This window comes from Macrobrachium nipponense, chromosome 8, assembly GCF_015104395.2.
Source record: "Macrobrachium nipponense isolate FS-2020 chromosome 8, ASM1510439v2, whole genome shotgun sequence".
In the NCBI taxonomy this organism is placed as follows: Eukaryota; Metazoa; Arthropoda; class Malacostraca; order Decapoda; family Palaemonidae; genus Macrobrachium; species Macrobrachium nipponense.
This window is the reverse complement of record NC_087203.1, coordinates 58,164,474-58,186,477: the sequence shown is the minus strand read 5'-3', so window position 1 is coordinate 58,186,477 and position 22,004 is coordinate 58,164,474. Positions and strand designations below refer to the sequence as shown.

At 46.0% G+C, this 22,004-nt stretch overlaps 1 protein-coding gene across 1 annotated transcript in view; it reads left to right on the top strand.

Annotated features, from left to right (window-relative positions):
- The first annotated feature begins 528 nt into the window (after positions 1-528).
- LOC135223104 (nuclear pore complex protein Nup54-like) overlaps positions 529-22,004 on the top strand; it is a 146,628-nt gene continuing 125,152 nt past the window's right edge. Inside the window, exon 1 of the mRNA XM_064261608.1 lies at positions 529-1,104. Coding sequence (XP_064117678.1) covers positions 587-1,104 — 518 coding nt within the window. The 5' untranslated portion in view covers positions 529-586. The remainder of the gene's footprint in view (positions 1,105-22,004) is intronic.

Below are 22,004 nucleotides of genomic sequence, written 5' to 3'. Positions count from 1 at the left end.
GGATGTTTACAACATCTAGTTTGTTGATGGAGACAACCTCCCACCAAATTAGCGAACCTCTGCATAGTAGTAGAGAATTGTTTATATTTCCATGGTTTGAAAAAAATGTTTTGAAATTACTTTGTATATTTTTTTTAGGTATATACAGTCAGAACCTTTTATCATAGGCACCGAGGAAAAGTGCCTGTTAATGGCAGGTGAGTGATGGGTATTCTGCCAATCACCCTAGTTAACCCATGAACTGATTTTAGTATGCACTGAATGAAACCTCTTCATACAAGGCTTTGGTTTGTTTACTTAGGAAAAATTTAAATTACCTTCATGTGACATGAAGCCACTTATTTATAGAGTACTTATGTGGAAACATGAAGAGTACTTATGTGGAAAACATGAACTTAAAACAATTTTGTGGCATTTACTTTGTCAAAAAAATATTTCCAGTTCATGGTTGGCATTCATTAAAGTTTTCAAAGGTTTGTATATTACTGTATACTGTGCTGTACATACTGCATTTTTAATTGTTTTGTAATCTTATTTCATTTATTTTCAGAAAGATTCATAAATTCGTTATACCTGTTCGTTGACAATGGCAACAAGTGGATTTACCTTTAGTACACCAAGTGCAAGTGGAGCTGCTGCACCAGCCGGGGGATTTAGCTTTGGTGGCCCCAGTGCAGTTGGCACGACTGGCTCAACAGGATTCGGTTTTGGCAGTACCACTGCACCTGGAACATCAACGGGCACAGCAGGATTTGGCTTTGGAGGAACTGGAACAGGTGGAACTACTACAACCTCAACAGGATTTGGCTTTGGAGGAACTGGAACAGTACCTGCCACAAGCTCAACAGGATTTAGCTTTGGAGGAACCGGAACAGGGGGACCTGTTACAAGCTCAACAGGATTTACATTTGGAGGTGGGACACCAGGAACAACTACAGCTGCTTCCCCTTTTGGTTCTACATTTGGGACGGGGACTAGCAGTGCTGGTCAAGGATTCAATTTTGGCACAAGTACAAGTCAGGCAAATAAACCAGCATTTGGGTTCGGTTTTGGAAATCCACCAGCAAGTGGTGGCTCTAATTTTCTTCTTGGGTCATCATTTGGGTAAGATTTAAAACATTTCTGGTGCTGTATATATAGCTAATATAATTGAGAATAGAATGGGCATGAATTAGTAAAGATTAAGCTGCTTTTTCTCTGCACCACATTGCTCGCTCTCTCTCTCTCTCTCTCTCTCTCTCTCTCTCTCTCTCTCTCTCTCTCTCTCTCTCTCTCTCTCTCTCTCTCTCTCTCTCTCTCTCTGTGTTGTTGCTATAGTATCTTCACAAAAAGTGCAAGCCATCACTTTATTTTTTATTTTTTGCTGATCTTGGTAGATCTAACTAAAGTCATGAATTCTAGATGACCTTATAAATTGACATTTTTAATTATGCAACTTACCCAGTAATTACATAGCTATAGTTTTTGTTATTCACAGCAGTATAGATTCAAAATTGACGATAGCAACACCAAGTGTGTGCAGGTGACACCAGTCTTGCCCCTTAGAGAGAAGGAATGACACAGTAGATTAGGTAGCTCATTCTGTTTCTGCGACTCCTGCTGTAAACTTCAGATGTCAGCAGTAGTTATTCAATTTTCTCCGGTTATTTACCAGACTCTGGTACATATACAAACTGAAGTTAGTATAGCTTGAGCCAAAAGCTTCAGGATGAGTTTTTTCTTGCTTTTTTTTTGTTTCTCACCGAAGTAGTACATCATAGTTTTGTACATGAATTTCCTGTCAGATATATACTTAGCTTTACGTCTCTGACGTCACGACAGAATTCAAAACTCGCGGCACACGCGACAGGTAGGTCAGGTGATCTACCTTACCCGCCGCTGGGTGGCGGCTGTAAGAACCAATCTCCCTTTCCAGTCAGAATTTTTTCTGTCGCCGTGTCAACTACACTGTGTTGTTTACCTCCTGAACAGCTTTATCGATTCTCGTTGCCTTGGATATATTTGGACTGACTTTCGGTGAAGTACCTGATCTTGTTGGCTTGGCATACGCGCTTGTGGATTGTTTTTTGGATACTGGTTTGGATTTTTCTTTGATTTCAAGATGTCTGATGTAGAGGTTAAGAAATCTTCTATGTTTAGGGTGTGCTCTATGGATGAATGCAAGGTGAGGCTACCGAAAGCAACGGTAGATCCTCACACAGTATGCTTTAAATGTAGGGGTAAAGAATGTTCCTTTATTAACCCGTGTAATGAGTGTGAGAGTTGGATGAGGGTGAATGGAAGTCTCCTTTCTTCCTACTTAAGGAAGTTGGAGAAAGACAGGGTGAGAAAAGCCTCGTCTAGAAGTTCTAGTAAGTCTCGTATTAGCGAGGTAGAAGTAGACAATCCTGTCGTAGCACTAGATCCTTCTCCTGTTTCAGCTCCTGCTCCCTGCATTGAACCTAAAGATACGCCTTCGGAAGTGGCAACCATGAGAGCCACGATCCTTAGCATGGAGAAGAAAATTCGTTCGTTGCAAGGTAAGAGTAATAGTGAAGGTGATTTGTGCAGTGACCCCAGTGCAGTGGAGGGTGCGTCTGATCGGCTCCTTAATGCTTCCAGGCCTAGACCTCTTCCAGACTCCCAGTCCCAGTGGAGGAGGAAAGTCAACAGCCGCAGGAAGGTTAGGGAGAACCCCCACTGATCAGGCATCCCCTCGGTAGATCCTGATGTTCGTTCCCAGGCTGCCTTAATTCGCTCCAAGAAGGAGGTGTTACGCCAATGCTTCTCGTCTTCTTCATCACCTTCTCCTAGAAGAGGATGGAGCGCCTCGGATTCATCTCGACCGTTGAAGAGAGCCTGGAAGGCTCCTTGCGCCTTTCCTTCCAGCCCGGAATGTTTTCTGGAAGAGCTGAAGTGGATATCAAGAAACCAGGAGGATCAGGAGTTCTCGCCTCAGAGTAGGCTTCGATCCTCATCCCCTGTGGAGGATTTTGCAAGATCTCCAGCTCGGATTCTTGCGGGGCTGCAAGCTCAGATTTCGGCTCTGGCGGGCTCCTTGGCTGGAGGCACGCGTCTTAAGAAGGACGTCTCTCTCCCCGTCAAGAAGTCTAGGCTACCTTCTCCTGCTTTGCCTTCTCAGTCGGAGGCGGCTCTCTCTCCTGTAACAGCGGATGGAATGAGGCGCTCTTCCCTCGGCAGACGCCTGTCGTCTTCCAGGCGCCAATCGCCCAAGAAGCTTTCTCCTGGCGACTTCATTTCTCCAGTAGAAAGAGATCAAGCGCCTAGTAGGCGCTCGTCTAAAGATAAGCGCACAGCTTCGTCTTCTCGCTCCTTTCCGAAGAACCTCCAATCTCCGGATAAGAGAGCCTCCTCATACATGGACTCTTCCAGAGGCAGGATCTCTCCTTATGTCAGGCGCCTAGAGCCTGGTAGACGCTACTCCCCAAGTAGCCGCTCTCCCGCTGCCAAGCTGTGCGGAAGATAGGCGCTTCTCTCCGATAGGCGCGTTCACCTTTAGCCGCTCTGTTCAGGTCAGGCGTAAAGAGCCTGAAAGAAATGTCTCGGCTGATAGACTAGCTTTTGCAGAGACCCACGCGTCTCGATCTAAGTATTTGGATCATGGTAGACGCCTGTCTCCGAGTATGCGATCCTCTCCAGGGATTCGCTCTCCTGTTGGTAGGCGCCAAGAGGCTAGCAGGCGTTCTCCTCATTTTAGGCGCAGTTCGCCAGGCAGCCGCTCTCCTTTTGACAGGCGCATGGATTCTGTTAGACGCCGTGAGCATAGTAGGCTCTCCTCTCCTAGCAGGCGCTCCCCTTTGGAGTCCCGTGTATTTAGGAGCAGACTACAGGATCACAGAGGACTCACTCATCGGAGTAGGAAGGGCGCATTCGATAGGAGCTCTCCCGAAGCTTTGGCTTCCCCTGATAGGCGCCAGACGGCTGCCAGACACTCATCACTAGATAGACGCACTTCTTTAGAGAAGTCCAGCTGCTCTCGTAAAGAAGCCGAAGGTTCTTCGGTGGATGAAATAGAACCTTCAGAAGAGGACTTGGTTAAGGATTCTTCGGTCTCGTCCTACAAGATCCTGACAGACCTCCTTCTTTAAGAGTTTGGAGACGCTCTTACTCCTGTCGCTCCTCCTTCTCCTCTCTCGTTATTCTCGACTTCTAAGAAGACGAAGGTTTCCTCCTGTGTGAGGATGAAGCCAACCATCTCGATGAAGAAGGCTTTGAGAGGTTTTGGTGATTGGCTTCTTTCTAAGGAGGAGAAAGGGAAGACTGTTTTCTTTCCCTCCTTCTAAGCTGACGGGCGAGACTAGGCTTCTGGTATGAGTCTGGAGAACCCCTAGGCCTGGGTCTGCCGTCATCTGCAGACGCGGACTTCTCTTCACTGGTGGATGCCTCACGACGCTCGGCCCTCTTGTCGGCTAAGACTACCTGGGCTATGAACGAGCTCGACCACCTGTTGAAGGGAATGTTCAGAGTCTTGGAAGTCTTCAACTTCCTTGACTGGTCTTTGGGGGTCTTGGCTAAAAGGACTCAGAACCCGGATTCCATTTCGCCAGAGGATCTCAACAGTGTACTGACGTGCATGGATAAGGCAGTTAGAGATGGATCGAGCGAAGTAGCCTCCCTGTTTGGAGCAGGGGTTCTTAAGAAAAGATCGGTCTTCTGCTCTTTTCTGACAAAGTCCGTCTCTCATGCTCAGAGAGCCTCGCTACTCTATTCGCAACTCTCGCCGCTTCTCTTCCCAAAGAAGATAATCCAGGACATCTCGGGAGCTATCTCTGCGAAGGCTGCTCAAGACATGCTCGCTCAGTCTGCCCGGAAACCTAGGACCTCCTTCCAGACGAAGACTAAGGAGACTCCGGCTAGACAGGAGCCCTTTCGAGGGGGCCCTCCTTCTAGAGCCTCTACCTCAAGAGGTAATAGACCCTTCAAGAGAGGAAGATCCTTTCTCGCGCGTCATCCAGAGCGAAGAAGTAGGAAAGAAGTCCTCCAGACATCAGTAGGTGCCGGGCTTCTAAGATTCGCAGAAGCCTGGGCAAAGAGAGGAGCGGACAACTGGTCCCTCTCGATTATCCAAAAAGGATATCTGATTCCCTTTACAGAAAGACCACCTTTGACAATGACTCCGAGGGAGTTGGTGGCCAGATACAGGGATCCCATCATGAGCCACGCTCTAACTCTGGCAGTAGAACAAATGTTAGAGAAAGAGGCTATAGAGCTAGTGAACGACCCATGCTCAGCGGGCTTTTACAACCGCCTGTTTCTAGTTCCAAAAGCCTCAGGAGGATGGAGACCGGTTCTGGATGTAAGTGCCCTGAATTTCTTTGTAGAAAAGAGGAAGTTCGCCATGGAGACGACATCCTCAGTGTTGGCGGCTCTTCGTCCAGGGGATTGGATGGTGTCCCTAGATCTTCAGGACGCTTACTTCCATGTGCCGATCCATCCTTCTTCAAGGAAATACCTCAGGTTCATGATGGGAGGAAGGATATTCCAATTCAGGGCCTTGTGTTTCGGCCTTTCAACAGCCCCTCAGGTCTTCACAGGACTAATGAAAAAATGTAGCAAGATGGCTATTTATTTGAAGGGAGTCAGGGTGTCCCTTTACTGGACGACTGGCTGATCAAGAGCCAAGTCACAGAAAAGATGTTTGGAGGACCTACAAAAGACCCTTTTCATGGCGAGTTCTCTGGGACTTTTGGTGAACTTTCAAAAGTCTCAGTTAATCCCCAGTCAAGATCGTATCTATCTGGGGATTCGGATGGTTTCTCTGGATTTTTGGGCTTTTCCTTCTCCAGAAAGGATAGCCCGAGGGTTAGAGAAAGTCAAAGCCTTCCTAGAGAAAGACGTATGCACAGCGAGGGAGTGGATGAGTTTGTTGGGGACACTCTCCTCGTTGGAGCAATTCCTTTCTCTAGGAAGGTTGCACCTCAGACCTCTCCAGTTCTTTCTACATCGAAACTGGCGGTGTCGTTCTCAAAACCTAGAGTTCTCCTTCAAGATTTCAAGAGAAATCAAGAAGGACCTCTCTTGGTGGGCAAACCCTCTCAGGTTTGCAGAAGGGATGTCCCTTCACATTCCGAACCCCAACCAAGTGTTGTATTCTGACGCATCGGAAACAGGTTGGGGAGCAACGCTCGGCTCAAGAGAAGTGTCAGGCACCTGGAAGAAGGAACAGGTGACCTGGCACATCAACAAGAAAGAGCTGATGGCTGTTTGGCTAGCTTTGAAAGCATTCGACCCCTACGTCCTAGCTTCGGCAGTTCAGATAAACTCGGACAACACCACGGCCCTGGCATACATCAGAAAGCAAGGGGGGACTCACTCCTTCTCCCTGTACGAGACAGCAAAAGAACTTCTGCTGTGGGCAGAGGAAAGGAAGATTTGTCTCCTTACCAGGTTCGTACAGGGAGAAAAGAACGTCAGAGCAGACCTCCTGAGCAGGAAAGATCAAGTCCTGCCGGCGGAGTGGACTCTTCACGAGGATGTTTGCCAGGACCTGTGGAGACTTTGGGGCAGGCCTCACATAGACCTCTTCGCCACAGCCAAGAATGCGAGGATAGGCAACTACTGCTCTCCGATTTCGGACCCGAGGGCAGTGTCAATAGATGCCTTTCTCCTAGATTGGAAGGGCCTAGACATGTATGCTTTTCCTCCCTTCAAGATACTGGGAGAAACTCTCAAGAAGTTTGCAGAATCGGAGGCAGCAAGGATGACGCTGATAGCCCCTTTCTGGCCCGCACAAGTATGGTTCACAGAGGTACTGGAATGGTTAGTAGACATTCCGAGATCATTACCACAGAGGATCGATCGATCTGCTCAGACAACCCCACTTCGACAGGTATCACAGAAACCTCCCCGCTCTCGGTCTGACTGGCTTCAGAATGTCAAAAGTTTGGTCAGAGCGAGAGGGTTTTCTGCAAGAGCTGCAACTGCTATCGCAGCAGCAAGAAGGCCCTCTACCCTTAGAGTCTACCAATCGAAGTGGGACGTCTTTCGACGGTGGTGTAGGAACCATCACTTTTCCTCTTCCAGTACCCTCTGTACCCAAAATTAGCAGACTTCTTACTTTTCCTTAGGGAAAAAAGTGGACTGGCGGTATCAACCATTGAAGGTTATCGTAGCATGCTGGCTGCAGTGTTTAGGCACAGAGACTTAAACATTTCAGAAGACAAAGACCTTCATGATCTAATAAGATCTTTTGAAACATCCAAAAAGGTTTCGCCAGAGATTCCAAGTTGGAATCTGGATGTAGTGCTACGCTTCCTTACCCTAAGTTCGAACCGCCTCAGTCTGCCTCTTTTAGAGACCTCACGAGGAAGACACTTTTTCTCATGGCATTGGCTTCCGCAAAGAGGATTAGTGAACTCCATGCAATAGAAGGGAGAGTGGGGTTTAGAGGAGATGCAGCAATCTGTGCATTCCTGCCTTCGTTCTTGGCTAAGAACGAGAACCCCTCAAATCCTTGGCCTAGGAGTTTTGAAGTCCGAGGTTTATCTGCCTTAGTAGGCGAGGAACCAGAGAGGTCACTTTGCCCAGTACGAAGTTTGAAGTTTTATCTTCAGAGAAAGAAGAAACTTAAGGGCAATGATGTCAACCTTTGGTGCTCTGTAAGAGATCCAAGGAGGGCTCTTTCGAAGAATGCGCTTTCTTTCTTCATCAGAAGCCTGGTGAAAGAAGCACATGCGATATGTGATGAAAGTCAATTCAAGCTTTTGAAGGTCAAAGCTCATGAGGTAAGAGCTATTGCCACTTCATTAACTTTCAATAAAAACATATCCCCGAGTAATATTATGAAAGCAACATTCTGGCGTTGCAACTCAGTCTTCGCAAACCACTATCTGAGAGACGTCAAAGTCGCGTATGAAAAGTGCTTCGTGTTAGGCCCGTATGTATCGGCGGATTCGGTGCTGGGGCAGGGAGCTGAGACATATCCTTTGTAGTATATTTTTTTTTTTTCCCCTTGTTTAGGTTGTAAGTTTTTTGGTTGTTTGAAAGAGCATGCGGGTAGGCAGCTCTTTCATGTCGTATGTCTAACAATGATTGATTGGTTAGTGATCAGTTTATGTTTTGGAGCTCCTTGCAATGATAGTGGTTAGGTTCTGTCATATAAGAGGGCGAATCCCCTTTGACAAGATTCCTGCTCGGATTCTATCAAGTAAGCGGATACCAAATCTTTGATGACCCCAAAGAGTCTGTCAGCTGTAGGTCACGCCCTCTCTGAAGCTCTTTAGGCAACGCAGACTAATAGACAGTAACTACGAAGTCTTCTGCCTAAACAGGTAAGAACCAAGGTTGTATTTTACATCCTACAACAGGTGTTGTCTCCCCCTTTTTCGATATTAATATTGCTGTCTCTTTCCCTCCACCAAGGGTGTCAATCAGCTAAGTATATATCTGACAGGAAAGTTCATGTACAAAGATGTTATTGTTAGTATACAATAAGGTTTTGTACATACTTACCTGGCAGATATATACTTAGCTTTACGTCTCTGACGTCACGACAGAATTCAAAACTCGCGGCACACGCGACAGGTAGGTCAGGTGATCTACCTTACCCGCCACTGGGTGGCGGCTGTAAGAACCAATCTCCCTTTCCAGTCAGAATTTTTTCTCTTTCACCTGTCTCCTGAGGGGAGGCTGGGACGGCCATCAATCGTATATATCTGCCAGGTAAGTATGTACAAAACCTTATTGTATACTAACAATAACATTTCGCATTTACAGCGACTTGCAGTTAATTGATTAACTACTCTTTGACAAGTGTTGGACTATACAGGCAGTCCCTGGCTTATGATGGGGTTTCCGTTCTTGAGACGAGTCGTAAGCCGGAGATCGTTGTAAACTGGAAAATCATCAAAAATCCTAAGAAAACTTTACTTTTATTGCTTTGGGTGTATTAAAAACTATGTAAACTGCATTTTTACTGCACTTTTCATAAACAAACATTCAAATATTGATTATTTTGCATTTTTGGAGTCATATTTCTTCCATCAGACTGTTGTCGTAAGCAGCGCAACCCTGGAACGTGTTGTAAACCTGGAAATGATTTTTAATGAATATAATCAAAAAGTGTCGTAACCTCTGAATGTCATAAACTGAACCTGTCGTAAGCCGGGGGACTGCCTGTAACATGTAAACATTAGTTATTCAGACCAATGTTTACACTGATTACCAACCAGATATTATTCGATAATACGTTTCAGAGTGATCTTTTGATTAAATCATCTTTACAATAAGTAACGCAGCACTACCTTCCTGATAGAATAGTGTAATAAAAGTAAAATGTTACTGAGTTGATAAGGAAATAGCGTAAAAATGTAAACATTGCATTAACTACCTCCCTGATAGAGTAGTGTAATAATGTAAATATTTCATTCGTTACCAGACGATGTTGGTGTTGAATTTTAATTCCGTAAGGCGTTTTAACAGGATTAGTAATTAGTGTTATGTTTTGAAAAAATAAGTAATTTGAAATTACAGGTTTCATACATTCAACTTACCTGTCAGATATATACATAGCTATCGACTCCGTCGTCCCCGACAGAAATTCAAATTTTGCGGCACTCGCTACAGGTAGGTCAGGTGATCTACCGCCCTGCTCTGGGTGGCAGGACTAGGAACCATTCCCGTTTTCTAATCAGATTCTCTCTGTCGCCGGTAGTATCAACATTGTTGTTACTTCCTCCTGACTGGAATTCTTTTTTTGTACATGAAAACTTACCCAGCAGATATATACTTAGCTATAGACTCGGTCGTCCCGACAGAATTTCAAAACTCGCGGCACACGCGACAGGTAGGTCAGGTGATCCACCATTCCCGCCGCTGGGTGGCGGGGTCTGGAACCATTCCCGTTTTCTAAGCCATAATTTCTCTGTCGGTTGAACGGACAACACCTATTGTTCGTTCCTCCATCTTGGATTTCTACTCGTTTGCCGAGAATTTGGATTGGTTTTTTGGTGACGTATTCTGTTTTTTCTCTGGCTTGGCATACGCTTATTGTGGACTGTTTTTCGACTTTGGTTTTGACTACTCTTTCACGATGTCTGACGCTAAGGCTTCACCTATGTTTAGAGTTTGTAGTAGGGAAGGTTGCAAGGTTAGGCTGCCAAAATCGGCAGTAGATCCTCATAGTATTTGCGCTAAATGCAGAGAGAATGAATGTTCTTTTAATAATACCTGTGTTGAGTGCGAGAACCTTACAGAGCTTGAATGGAAGGAGTTATCTTCATATGTTAGGAAGCTTGAGAGAGATAGAGTAAGAAAGGCTTCAGCTAGGTCATCTAGTAGATCTTGTTCTCTAGAACAAGAAGTTAACTCTCCTACTAACGATTTTCCCTTAGCCTCAGCTGCTTCTCCCTGTTCTGAATCCAAAGATTCTTCTTCAGAGAGGGAAAATGTAAAAGCTTCCATCAAGAAACTTCAAGCTACAGTTACGAGCTCTAAATGAAGGTAAGAGTGGTGATAGTGACTTGTGCAGTGTCCCCAGTGCAGTGGAGGGGGCGTCTGACCGGTTCCTCATTGCTCCTAGGCCTAGACCGCTTCCAAACTCCCAGGACCAGGGAGGAGGAATGTCGAAAGCCGCAAGGGGTAGTATGCAGAACATCCCCAACGGTCAGGCGTCCCTGTCGGGCAGATCCTGTTGTAAAGTCCCAGGCTGCCTCGGATTGCCGCAGAAAAGGCGTCCTAAGGGAGTGTTTTTCGGCCTCAGACTCTTCCTCTCTTAAACGAGGATGGAGTTCGGCCTCTCTTTCGCGCCCTTTGAAGAGAGCCTGGAAGGCGCCTAAAGGAGACGCGGCTGATTCCAGCCCAGAGCGTTTTCCCAAGAATTGGCCTTCGGTACCTAAGAAGACGAGACAAGAGGAGCCCTCTCTTCAGGATCCTACGAAGAAGTTTTTGATTAATCTGCAAGAGCAGTTAGCCTCTTTAGTAGGCTCCTTTGCTAAGGACTCGACAAGGAGGAAAGATGTTTCGCTCCCTGTTAAGAGTTCCGCTAAGCGCCCCTCTTCGTATAGGAGAGAACCCTCACAATCTCCAGGGCGTTTATCGCCATCGTCGAGAGACTCGTCCGATAGGAGTTGTTCTCCTGAGAGGAGAGTTCTTTCGCCCTATAGGCTTTCTTCTCCAAAGCGCCCTATGACGGGTAAGGCTTTGAATCCTGGTAGACAGGAAGATCGTAGCCTCTCTCCTATGAGACGCCGCGAATCGAGCAGAAGTCTCGATCGGTTTAGGTTCAAGGAACCGGAAGATAGACAAAACCGATTTAAGTATCAGGATCCTTTGGGTCTGCAGGACCAGGAGCCAGGCAGGCGCAAAGAGGCAGCGAGACGCAAGAAAGGGCGTCAAGAGCCTCTCAGACCACAGGATTCAGGACGTCAGGAGTCTGCTAGAAGGCAGGAATCAGGACGCCATGAGTCAGGACGCCAGCAGTCAGGGCGCCAGGAGTCAGGACGCCATGAGTCAGGGCGCCAGGAGTCAGGACGCCAGGAGGCAGGACGCCAGGAGTACGTTAGGCGTCAAGAGTTAGGGCGCCAAGAGCCTGTTAAGCGTCAGGAATCAGGACGCGGGGATCTTTTCAAGCGCCCTGAATCAGGGCGCCAGGAGCCTATCAAGCGCCGCGAGCATGGCGAACCGCAAGGGCCTAGACAACAAGAGTCTAGTAGGCGCAAGAGTGTTTCGGACAGACAGGAGCCTCACTCTTCGTATAGAAGTTCGAACGTTCAGCGCTCCCCTTCTCGGGAAAGGAGTTCTTCTCCCGGGAAGAGCCCGATCACTCCCAAACGGTCTCCTTCGGTGGATCCGTTGGAACAGGTATCGGAAGAGGAGGAGCCCCTAGATGTAGCAGTTTCTGACTACAAGAGGCTTTCCCTTTTGCTGCTCAAGGAGTTCGGAGACTCCCTTCATCCTGCTGACCCTCCTTCACCAGGATCTTTGATGTCGAGCACAAAAGCTCACAAGTCGTCTTCCTTCGTCAAGATGCGCCCTGCTCTTTGTATGAAAAAGGCCTTAAAGACCTTTTCAGTGGTTGACATCCAGAAGGGAAGCGGGCAAAACAGTTTTTTCCTGCCCTCCTTCCAAGTTAACAGGTAAACCAGGAAGGTGGTACGAGACCAAGGAACCTATGGGGTTAGGCCTCCCTTCATCCGCAGATGCGGATTTCGCTTCCTTAGTGGACTCTTCCAGGAGGAAGTCTTTGCTTTCTGCTAAAGCAACATGGGGCATGTGTGAGCTAGACCACCTTCTAAAGGGCCTCTTTAAGACCCTGGAAGTCTTCAACTTCATGGACTGGGCTTTGGGAGCGTTAGCTAAGAGAGCTCAGGACACTGACTTTGTCTCCACGGAGGAACTTTCAAGCGTCCTGGCTTGCTTGGACAGAGCGGTTATGGACGGTTCCGTAGAAGTTGCCTCGCTTTTCGGAACGGGAGTCTTAAAGAAGAGATCGGTCTTTAGCTCTTTTCTAGCAAGAGCCGTATCACCTTTACAAAGAACATCTCTTCTTTTTGCACCGTTGTCCCCGCATCTGTTTCCACAGGACACTGTTAAAGAGGTTGCTAAATCTCTTACGGAGAAGGCAACTCAGGATCTCCTCACTCACTCAGCCAAGAAGTTTAGGCCGGCCGTGCCTATCGAGAAAAAAGAGAGACCCTCTTTTGTACAGCCCTTTCGAGGTGCCTCCTCTTCTAGGACCCCTCTTAGAGGTCGCAGACCAGATAGAAGGAGTAGACCATCTAGAAGGTCCTTCGGGAAGTCTAGATGAGCAGGGAGTCCTCCAGACGAAAGTAGGCGCCAGACTACTCCACTTTGCAAAAGTCTGGGCCCAGAAGGGAGCGGACTCTTGGTCCCTCTCGATCCTGAAAAAAGGATACTTGATCCCCTTCAGGGAAAATCCTCCCTTGACGACAACTCCAAGGGAGTTGACTGCAAGATACTCGGATCCGGTCCGAAAGCTTGCTATTTTGCAAGCAGTGGAACAGATGATTTCCAAGGAAGCGGTAGAACTGGTTCAAGATCTCCAGTCTCCAGGATTTTACAATCGGCTATTCCTGGTACCGAAAGCATCGGGGGGATGGAGACCGGTTCTAGACGTCAGTGCCCTGAATTTCTTTGTCTTGAAGAAGAAATTTTCGATGGAGACGTCTTCCTCTGTTCTGTCTGCTCTTCATCCAGGGGACTGGATGGTGTCCCTGGACCTTCAGGATGCGTATTTCCATGTGCCAATTCATCCGGCAGCAAGGAAATATCTGAGATTCATGTTCCAAGGGAAAGTATTCCAGTTCCGAGCGATGTGTTTCGGACTTTCGACTGCCCCTCAAGTCTTCACGGACATCATGAAGAATGTAGCTTATTGGCTACATCTGAAAGGGATCAGGATCTCTCTATATCTGGACGATTGGCTAATAAGAGCCCAATCGGAGAAAAAATGTCTGGAGGACCTTTTATTTACTCTAAATTTGACAAAGTCCCTAGGACTTTTAGTCAATCGCGAGAAATCCATGCTGACTCCTCAGCAGAGTATTGTCTATCTGGGGATTCAGATGGATTCTCGGGATTTTCTAGCGTATCCTTCGCAGGAAAGGAGAGAACGCTGCTTAGAAAAGGTGGCAGTCTTCTTAAGGAAAGAATATTGTTCCGCGATGGAATGGATGAGCTTACTGGGGACCCTCTCCTCGATGGAACAGTTCGTTTCCTTAGGAAGACTACACCTAAGATCCCTTCAATTTTATCTGAAGGAGAAATGGGATTGGAAGTCCAACAATCTGGAGAAACATTTCCAATCTCGAAAGGGATCAAGGAGAATATCCGCTGGTGGTTAGATCCACAGAAACTAAGCAAGGGAATCTCCCTTCGCTTACAGAACCCTCGCCTAGCGTTATTTGCAGACGCCTCAGATTCAGGGTGGGGAGCGACCCTAGGTTCGGAAGAAGTGTCAGGCACTTGGGAAGGAGAACAAGTGTCCTGGCACATAAACAAAAAGAACTAACAGCCATTCATCTAGCTTTAGTTCATTTCGAGGAACAGGTCTCAGGTCTGGGGATTCAGATTCACTCGGACAACACAACAGCCCTCGCTTATATAAAGAAACAAGGGGGGACGCATTCCTTTTCCCTGTACGAATCAGCAAAGGATCTGCTGATTTGGGCTCAGGAAAGGAAGATCTCTCTTCTCACAAGGTTTGTGCAGGGAGAGAAAAATGTCCGGGCAGATCTGTTGAGCAGAAAAGAACAAGTCCTACCCACGGAATGGACTCTCAATCCTCAGATTTGCCAGCAACTATGGCATCTGTGGGGAAGGCCCAATATAGACCTGTTCGCGACCAACAGGAATCACAGATTAGAGAACTATTGCTCCCCGATCTCGGATCCACAAGCAGTAGCAGTAGACAGCTTTCTGCTAGATTGGACGGGCTTGGACGCATACGCCTTCCCTCTCTTTCAAGATAGTAGGGGAAGTATTGAGGAAGTTCGCTTGCTCGGAAGGAACAAGAATGACCCTCATCGCTCCCTTCTTGGCCAGCTCTCGATTGGTTCACAGAAGGTGCTGAGTGGTTTAGTAGATTTTCCAAGATCGCTTCCACTGAGGAACGATCTTCTCAAACAACCCCACTTCAACAGGTTTCACAAAACCTCCCCGCTCTAAGTCTGAACCGCCTTCAGACTGTCGAAGGACTTGTCAGAGCAAGGGGCTTTTTGTTCACGAGAAGTGGCGAAGGCTATTGCAAGAGCCAGAAGAGTCTCCACCTCTAAAGTTATATCAGTCGAAGTGGGAGTTGTTTAGAAGATGGTGTAAGGGAAAGAAAATATCCTCTTCCAGTACCTCTGTAACTGAAATCGCAGATTTTCTCCTATATTTGAGAAAAGACTGTAACCTGGCAGTATCAACAGTGAAGGGTTACAGAAGTATGCTGGCCTCAGTCTTTCGACATAGAGGAATAGATCTGACCAATAATAAAGATCTACAATGACCTTATAAGGAGGTCCATTCGAAACCACCGAAAGACCATTGTAATTAAGAAACCTAGCTGGTAACTTGGATGTGGTCCTCAAGTTCTAATGTCGGAAAAATTCGTACCGTCTCACGCAGCTTCTTTTAGAGACTTAACGAGAAAGTCATTATTCCTCTTTGCGTTAGCAACAGCTAAGAGAATTAGCGAGTTGCAAGCTTTGGAAGGTAAAGTGGGTTTTAAGAAGGATTCAGCAATTTGCTCCTTTAAACCATTTTTTCTAGCAAAAAATGAAAATCCCTCAAAGCCTTGGCCAAGAAGCTTTGAGATAAGAGGACTATCTTCATTAACAGGAAGAGAACTAGAAAGGACTTTGTGTCCAGTCAGGGCACTCAAGTTCTACCTGGAGAAGAAAAAGTTGCTGGGAGGTACAGAAGAAAGTCTTTGGTGCTCTGTAAGAGATCCGAAAAGATCGATTTCCAAGAACGCCCTTACATTCTTCATAAAGGATGTAATAAGGGAAGCTCACCTTAAGTGCGATGAAGAGCACCTCAAGGTTCTCAGAGTAAGAGCTCATGAAGTGAGAGCCATAGCTACCGTCAATGGCATTTCACAAAACATGGTCTCTGCAGGCACTTATAGAGTCTACGTTTTGGAGATGTAATTCTGTGTTTGCCTCGAATTACCTAAGAGACGTAAAAATTTCGTACGAAAAGTGCTTTGCTCTGGGAGCGTATGTTTCGGCGAATTCAGTGCTGGGAGAAGGGGCTGAGGCTAATCCTTCGTAATTTACTTTAGTGTTTAAATTATCTTTTATTGGTGGTTGTTTTTATTGGTTAATTGTCAGAGGGAATAGGGAACCCTCTTGCAATTCATAGATTATAACAGTACTAACATGGTCAGGTGATCGGGATTGGCTTCAGTGCTCCTTGTGATTATTTTTAGTAACCTTAACTCTGTCATGTAAGAGGGCGAGTCTCCATTGATATGACAAAAGGTCAAGGCTCTACCATGTAAGTGGGTCAGCCCCCATTGGTACGATCCAGAATAGCTCTGTCGCGTAAGCGGGCTAGCCCCCATTGACACGATCCAAAGAGTTATTCAGCCATAGGTTCATTCCTTGTTGAAACTCTTGAGGCAGGCAGACTCATCGACAGTAGTCATGAAGTCTTCAGCCCAATCAGGTAGGAACCATGGATTATTTTATCCAAGAACATAGGTTGTTTTTTCCCTGTTTTTTAATGTATTTAGTTTAAGTATTATTTTGTTTTTAGCTGTCTCTTGCCCGCCACCAAGGGTGCCAATCAGCTAAGTATATATCTGCTGGGTAAGTTTTCATGTACAAAAATGATATTGTTAAGATACAATAAAGTTTTGTACATACTTACCTGGCAGATATATACGATTAATGGCCCACCCATCCTCCCCTCAGGAAGCAGGTGGGAAGAGAAATTATGGCTTAGAAAACGGGAATGGTTCCAGACCCCGCCACCCAGCGGCGGGAATGGTGGATCACCTGACCTACCTGTCGCGTGTGCCGCGAGTTTTGAAATTCTGTCGGGACGACCGAGTCTATAGCTAAGTATATATCTGCCAGGTAAGTATGTACAAAACTTTATTGTATCTTAACAATATCATTTTCACAACGCTTTTGATCATCTTTCGACTGATTTTTGGTGACGTACTTGGATCGTTGTTTGGCATTCGCTATCGTGGACTGTTTTTTGGACTTCGCTTTGGATTTTCGTGAATATGTCTGATTCTAGTGTTAGCTTCAGAGTGTGTGTGAATGAGGGCTGTAAGGTGAGGATTCCGAAAGCTTCGGTAGATCCTCACACTACATGCAGTGGTTGTAGAATGGTTGAATGCTCAATTGAGAATACGTGTAACGAGTGTGAGAAATTGAGTGTGCAAGAATGGAAGAATCTAACTTCTTACTTGAAGAAGTTAGAGAAAGATAGAGAGAGGAAGGCGCTTAACAAAAGCCGAAAAAATGTCTAGATCTCGGGAACTTTTATCTAGTTCTGTAGCTTCTTCTTCTTCTCATAATTATGCCCATTCTATTTCAGCCCGTTCACAAGTTGTTAATCCCTCTGATTCTGCCTCAGAAATGGCGGAACTCAGAGCTTCCCTTCAAAGAATGCAGAAAAAAATGGAAGCATTGGAAGGTAAGAGAAGTGAATGTGGTTTCTCGAGTGATTTTAGTGTCCCCATGTAGTGGAGGGCGTCTGGTCGTCTCTGCGACGCTCCCAGGTCTAGATTTCTTCCAAGCTCCCTGGCCCAGAGGAGAAGGAAAGTCGAAAGCCGTACGGGGGTCGTGGAGAATCCCCAACGATCAGGCATCCCTTCGGCAGAATCTTATACATCTCAGACTGCCAGGGACAGCTATAGGAAAAGCGTCCTTCGTGAGTGCTTTTCATCATCTAGTTCGCCTTCTCCGAGAAGAGGATGGAAGGAGTGGAAGCTTTCACGTCCGCTGAAGAGGAATTGGAAAGAACCTGAGCTCAATTCTAGCCCCGAGCGCTTCTCTGAAGAGGATGCGCCTTCGGTAATGAAGAAGGCTAGAAAGGAGTTAGATCCTTGGAATGTAAGAGACTCTCGAGCACCTTCCAGATCTCCTTCTCCTGATTCGAATGAGCCTTCGACCAGGAAAATTTTGAGGAATGTACAGGAGCAATTAGCGTCTTTGGTAGGAGTACTTTCTAAAGAGCCTACTCGTAAGAAGGATGATAGGCTTCCGATTAAGAGATCCAAATACCGATCTCCTGTCGGGCGCAACGAACCCTCCAGGGGAGGTGTCGCACAGGCGGCCATCTCTGGGGGAAGCGGTGCGTTAGGCAGGAGAGAAGTGGGAAAGGAAGTAACTCCTGCCAAGGTTTTCTCGGCTCCAACTAGGAGCCAGGCGCCAAGTAGGCGCAAAGAGCCTGACTTTACTGTAGATCATTCTAGGCCAGATCTTCATCCAAGCAACAAGAGCCAACTGGAGAAGAAGAGAACTCCTGATAGGAGTAAAGCGCCTGCTAAGCGCAATATATTTGCCATTCGAAATGCGCCTTCCATGAGGCGAAATACTCCTACCAACCACAGAGTATTCGGGAAACTAGATGCGTCTTCCAAAGGTCAGGAGTATTCGGGAAAAAAGATACTCCTGCCAGGCGCCTGGAGTACTTCGACCTCGATCTCCTCCCAGGCGCAGGAGTATTCTGGAATTAATACTCCCCCACCCGGCGCAGGAGTATTCTGGAAGTAATACTCCTACCAGGCGCAGGAGTATTCTGGATTTATTACTCCTACCAGGCGCGGATATTCTGGATTTATTATCCTACCGAGGCGCCAGGAGTATTCGAAGCGCGATGTGCCTACCAAGCGCCAGGAGTATTCTGAGCTTAATACTCCTAACAGGCGCCAGGATATTCGGAGCGAGATGCTCCTACCAGACGCCAGTATTCGAAGAGTGTTACGACTGTCAGGCGCCAGGAGTATTCCAACCAGGATACTCCTACCAGGCTCCAGGAGTATTCTCAGCGAGATACTCTGCTAAACGCCAGGCGCATTCTCCTCATGAAGAGAGGCGTAAAACGGTTATACATGACTCGCCTAATGATAAACGTAAAGAGAGAGTTACTCTTAGTCCCTCTCCTAATAGAAGTGCTTCTTCTTCGGAAGGAAGAAATCAAGGGAGGAGACAGAGGAGGGAAGGGAGCCTTCTCCTTCCGAGCCGATTATTTAGAAGACGTCTCGGAGGACGAAGTTACTAACAGAGAAGGACTTTCAAATTATAAAGTTCTTTCTTCTCTCTCTTAGAAGAATACGGAGATGCTTTGACTCCAGCCGCTCCTCCTTCTCAGTGCTCTCTATTTTTCAAGTACGAAAGCGCACAAGTCTTCATCTTTCCTGAAAATGAAGCCGGCCATATCCATGAAAAGGGCTTACAATCTCTTGACTCCTGGATCAAGACAAAGAAGGAGTTAGGAAGGACAATCTTTTGCCATGCCTCCCGCTAAACTAAGGGGTAGGAGAGGCATATGGTACGAACGGGAGAAAATACGGGATTGTCTCTGCCCGTTTCAGCTGAATCGGACTTCTCCAGTCTCGTAGACTCATCGAGGAGACATGCCTTAAATTCAAGCCAAAGCAACATGGGGTTCTTTCGGAAATGGACCATCTCTTCAAGGGACTTTTCCATACTTTAGAAGTATTTAACTTCCTGGATTGGTCCCATTGGGGTTATTGCTAAGAAGTCCCATGAAAAAGAGCAACTAACCCTGAAACCTTACATAGCATCCTTACATGCATGATAAGGCGGTTCAAGATGGATCGGCAGAAGTATGCTCCCTCTTCGGTCGGGAATACTAAAGGGATTTTGACGTAAGGAAAAATCTATTTCTGGGCGATTGGCTCGTGTCGCCAGCGAAATATCCTTTAATCTATTATTTCTAGGGTAAATGTACTACACATACCAGAGAATAAATAAATAAAGAAAAAAGGTCAGTATAACTGACTCGCTCACCCTCCAGAGAGTGTCGGTATGAACACTATGGCGAGTGAGACCACTACCACGAGCCAAATGCCAATAGAATTCTCCCACTACAAAATCCCCCAAGAGGAGAGCCGACCCACAGAGTGGCAGCACCTACTACTACTACTCCATCCCATGCTGCCCGACTGCTGCGCCTCTGGTGGCCATCCTGAAGTTAGCAGACAATCTTGGCGATGGGATGGGTAGGGCGGGATTTCGCTGGCGACACGAGCCAATCGCCAGAAATAGATTTTTCCTTACGTCAAATCCCTTTTCTGGGCTCAGCTCGTGTCGCTGCGCGAAATCGTACCAGAGAAATAGCACAAGATTGTAAAGAAATTCAACAAAATACAAAGATGGTCAAATACAAGATAAAATAAAAATAAATCAATATAATTGCTAATAAAGATACATATACACAGTGATACAAAATAGAAATATTACTTAATTTATACTTAATGCTAATAATATTTCTTAACTTAAGGTAATATACATATATACAGGAGAAATATATCATATATGTACAAAAAACGTATCTGTGTAAAGCTATGTATCAAAACATTCTAAGCAATTAACATAAAAGTTGAATAAAACAAACTCAACAATAATAAAATATAAGGAATGTATATGACTTATATACAAAACCCGTAACCATTATAATAAGATGTATCTCCTAGCATAAAAATAAGGAGATGACATCCACGAGATCAGTAATCATCACAAATGTGAGTCCCTAGCAAAAAAATAAGGGACACCCACTATATCATCATCAAAGCAGCTAAGACACAAGGTGACCGTAAATGAACAAAGCAGGAATAGACGAACTGTTGGGTGAGGCAGGTAGAAAGGAGGACTGGACTTCTACTAAGGATTAGTCAGAGTCAGGGGAAAACTATGTTACCCGCTGCAACTGCTGAAAATTTCAGGGCTTCCAAGGGGACTTTAAGTAATGACGTTTGAACACTGTCGGCGATTTCCATCCAGTATACTTTTTCAACTCATCGAAGTTCATATGTTGGAAATAGTTAATTGAGGTGGCTACTGCCCTGACATCATGTGCTTTTGGGAAAGAGTCAGGATTGGCTTGTTTAATGAAGTACAGGATTTGTTGCCTGATGCCTTTAATAGATAAAGTACCACCTTTTTCTCTCTTAAAGAGAGGACCCGATGAGGATGAGGAGTCCTAGATAGAAAGGCTCGTAAGGCTGAAACTGGGCAAAGAGATACATCTTGTGGAAGGGGTAGTACCTTCCATGGTTCCCACCTCATCAAAGGATCTTCATTCTTAGCTAAAAAGCTACGTTCGGGGAAAGTAGCACTTCCCCTGTGGGAAGGAACTGAATATGATCCGGATCTCTGGATAAAGCCGACAGTTCTGAAATTCTAGCTCCCGAGGCCAAGCTTAATAAAAAATAGGGTTTTTTCTTAAGAGCATTATAAACGAGCATGTGTCATTATTGGTTTCTGAAGCCAGTTTTAGAACATCGTTTAAGAACCATGATACTGACGTAGGCCTTTACAGAAGGTCTAAGTCTAGCACACGCCTTGGGAATAGACGAGAAGTAGGAATCTGTCAAGTCTATGTTGAACCCAAATTGAAAAATCTTTTTCAAGGCTGACTTGTTGTCGTAATTGTGCTAGCTGCTAAGCCTTTTTCAAAATAAGGATCTGAAAAAGGATATAGCTGAATTGATTGTCATGATCCTAATATCTGATTCTTTCAGAAGGTTGCTAACTTTTTGACAGCAGCATCATACTGTCTCAAAGTTGAATCTCTTTTATCGGATTCCAAGAAGAGAATATTCTGAGGGTCAATATTCGCATCCCTCTTCGCTGCAAACTTCATGAAATCCATAAAGTTAGGGTTTGAGAATCCCTGAGGAAGCGAACACAGTCTTCGTTTGTACTGACTGGAAGAGCTTGGGATTGGGGATCCGAAGAGGCGGAGACCCAGTTCAGATGAGAGGGTACCAATTGCTCTTCGGCCAGTCTGGGGCTACTAGAGCCACTTGACCCTTGAATGTCCTGAGTTTGTTTAACACTTTCATGAGAAGATTCACTGGAGGAAAGACATAAATCCTCCCCCAGTTGTTCCAGTCTAGAGCCAGGGGCGTCCGTGGCATAGGCCAGAGGGTCCAGGTTGGGGGCCACATAACACGGGAGTTTGTGGTTCGCTTGAGATGCGAAGAGATCTACGTGAGACCTGGAAACTCTCTGAAGAATCATTGGAACGAACTGTTGTCCAGTGACCATTCGACTCTAGAGGTTACTGATCGGGATAGAGCATCTGCTATGACGTTTCTCACTCCAGCTATATGAGTGGAGGAGAGATGCCAACTGAACTTGTCCGCCAGGGAGAATATGGCTACCATGACATGATTTAGATGACGTGACTTGGAGCCTCCTCTGTTTACACAATGTACTACCACTGCGTGTCCAGACTAGCTTTATGTGGGAGTACTTTGGCGGACGTACCTTTTTAGAGTCAAGAACACTGCCATTGCCTCCAGTACATTTATATGGAACTGACGGAACTGAGGTGACCACGTTCCTTGA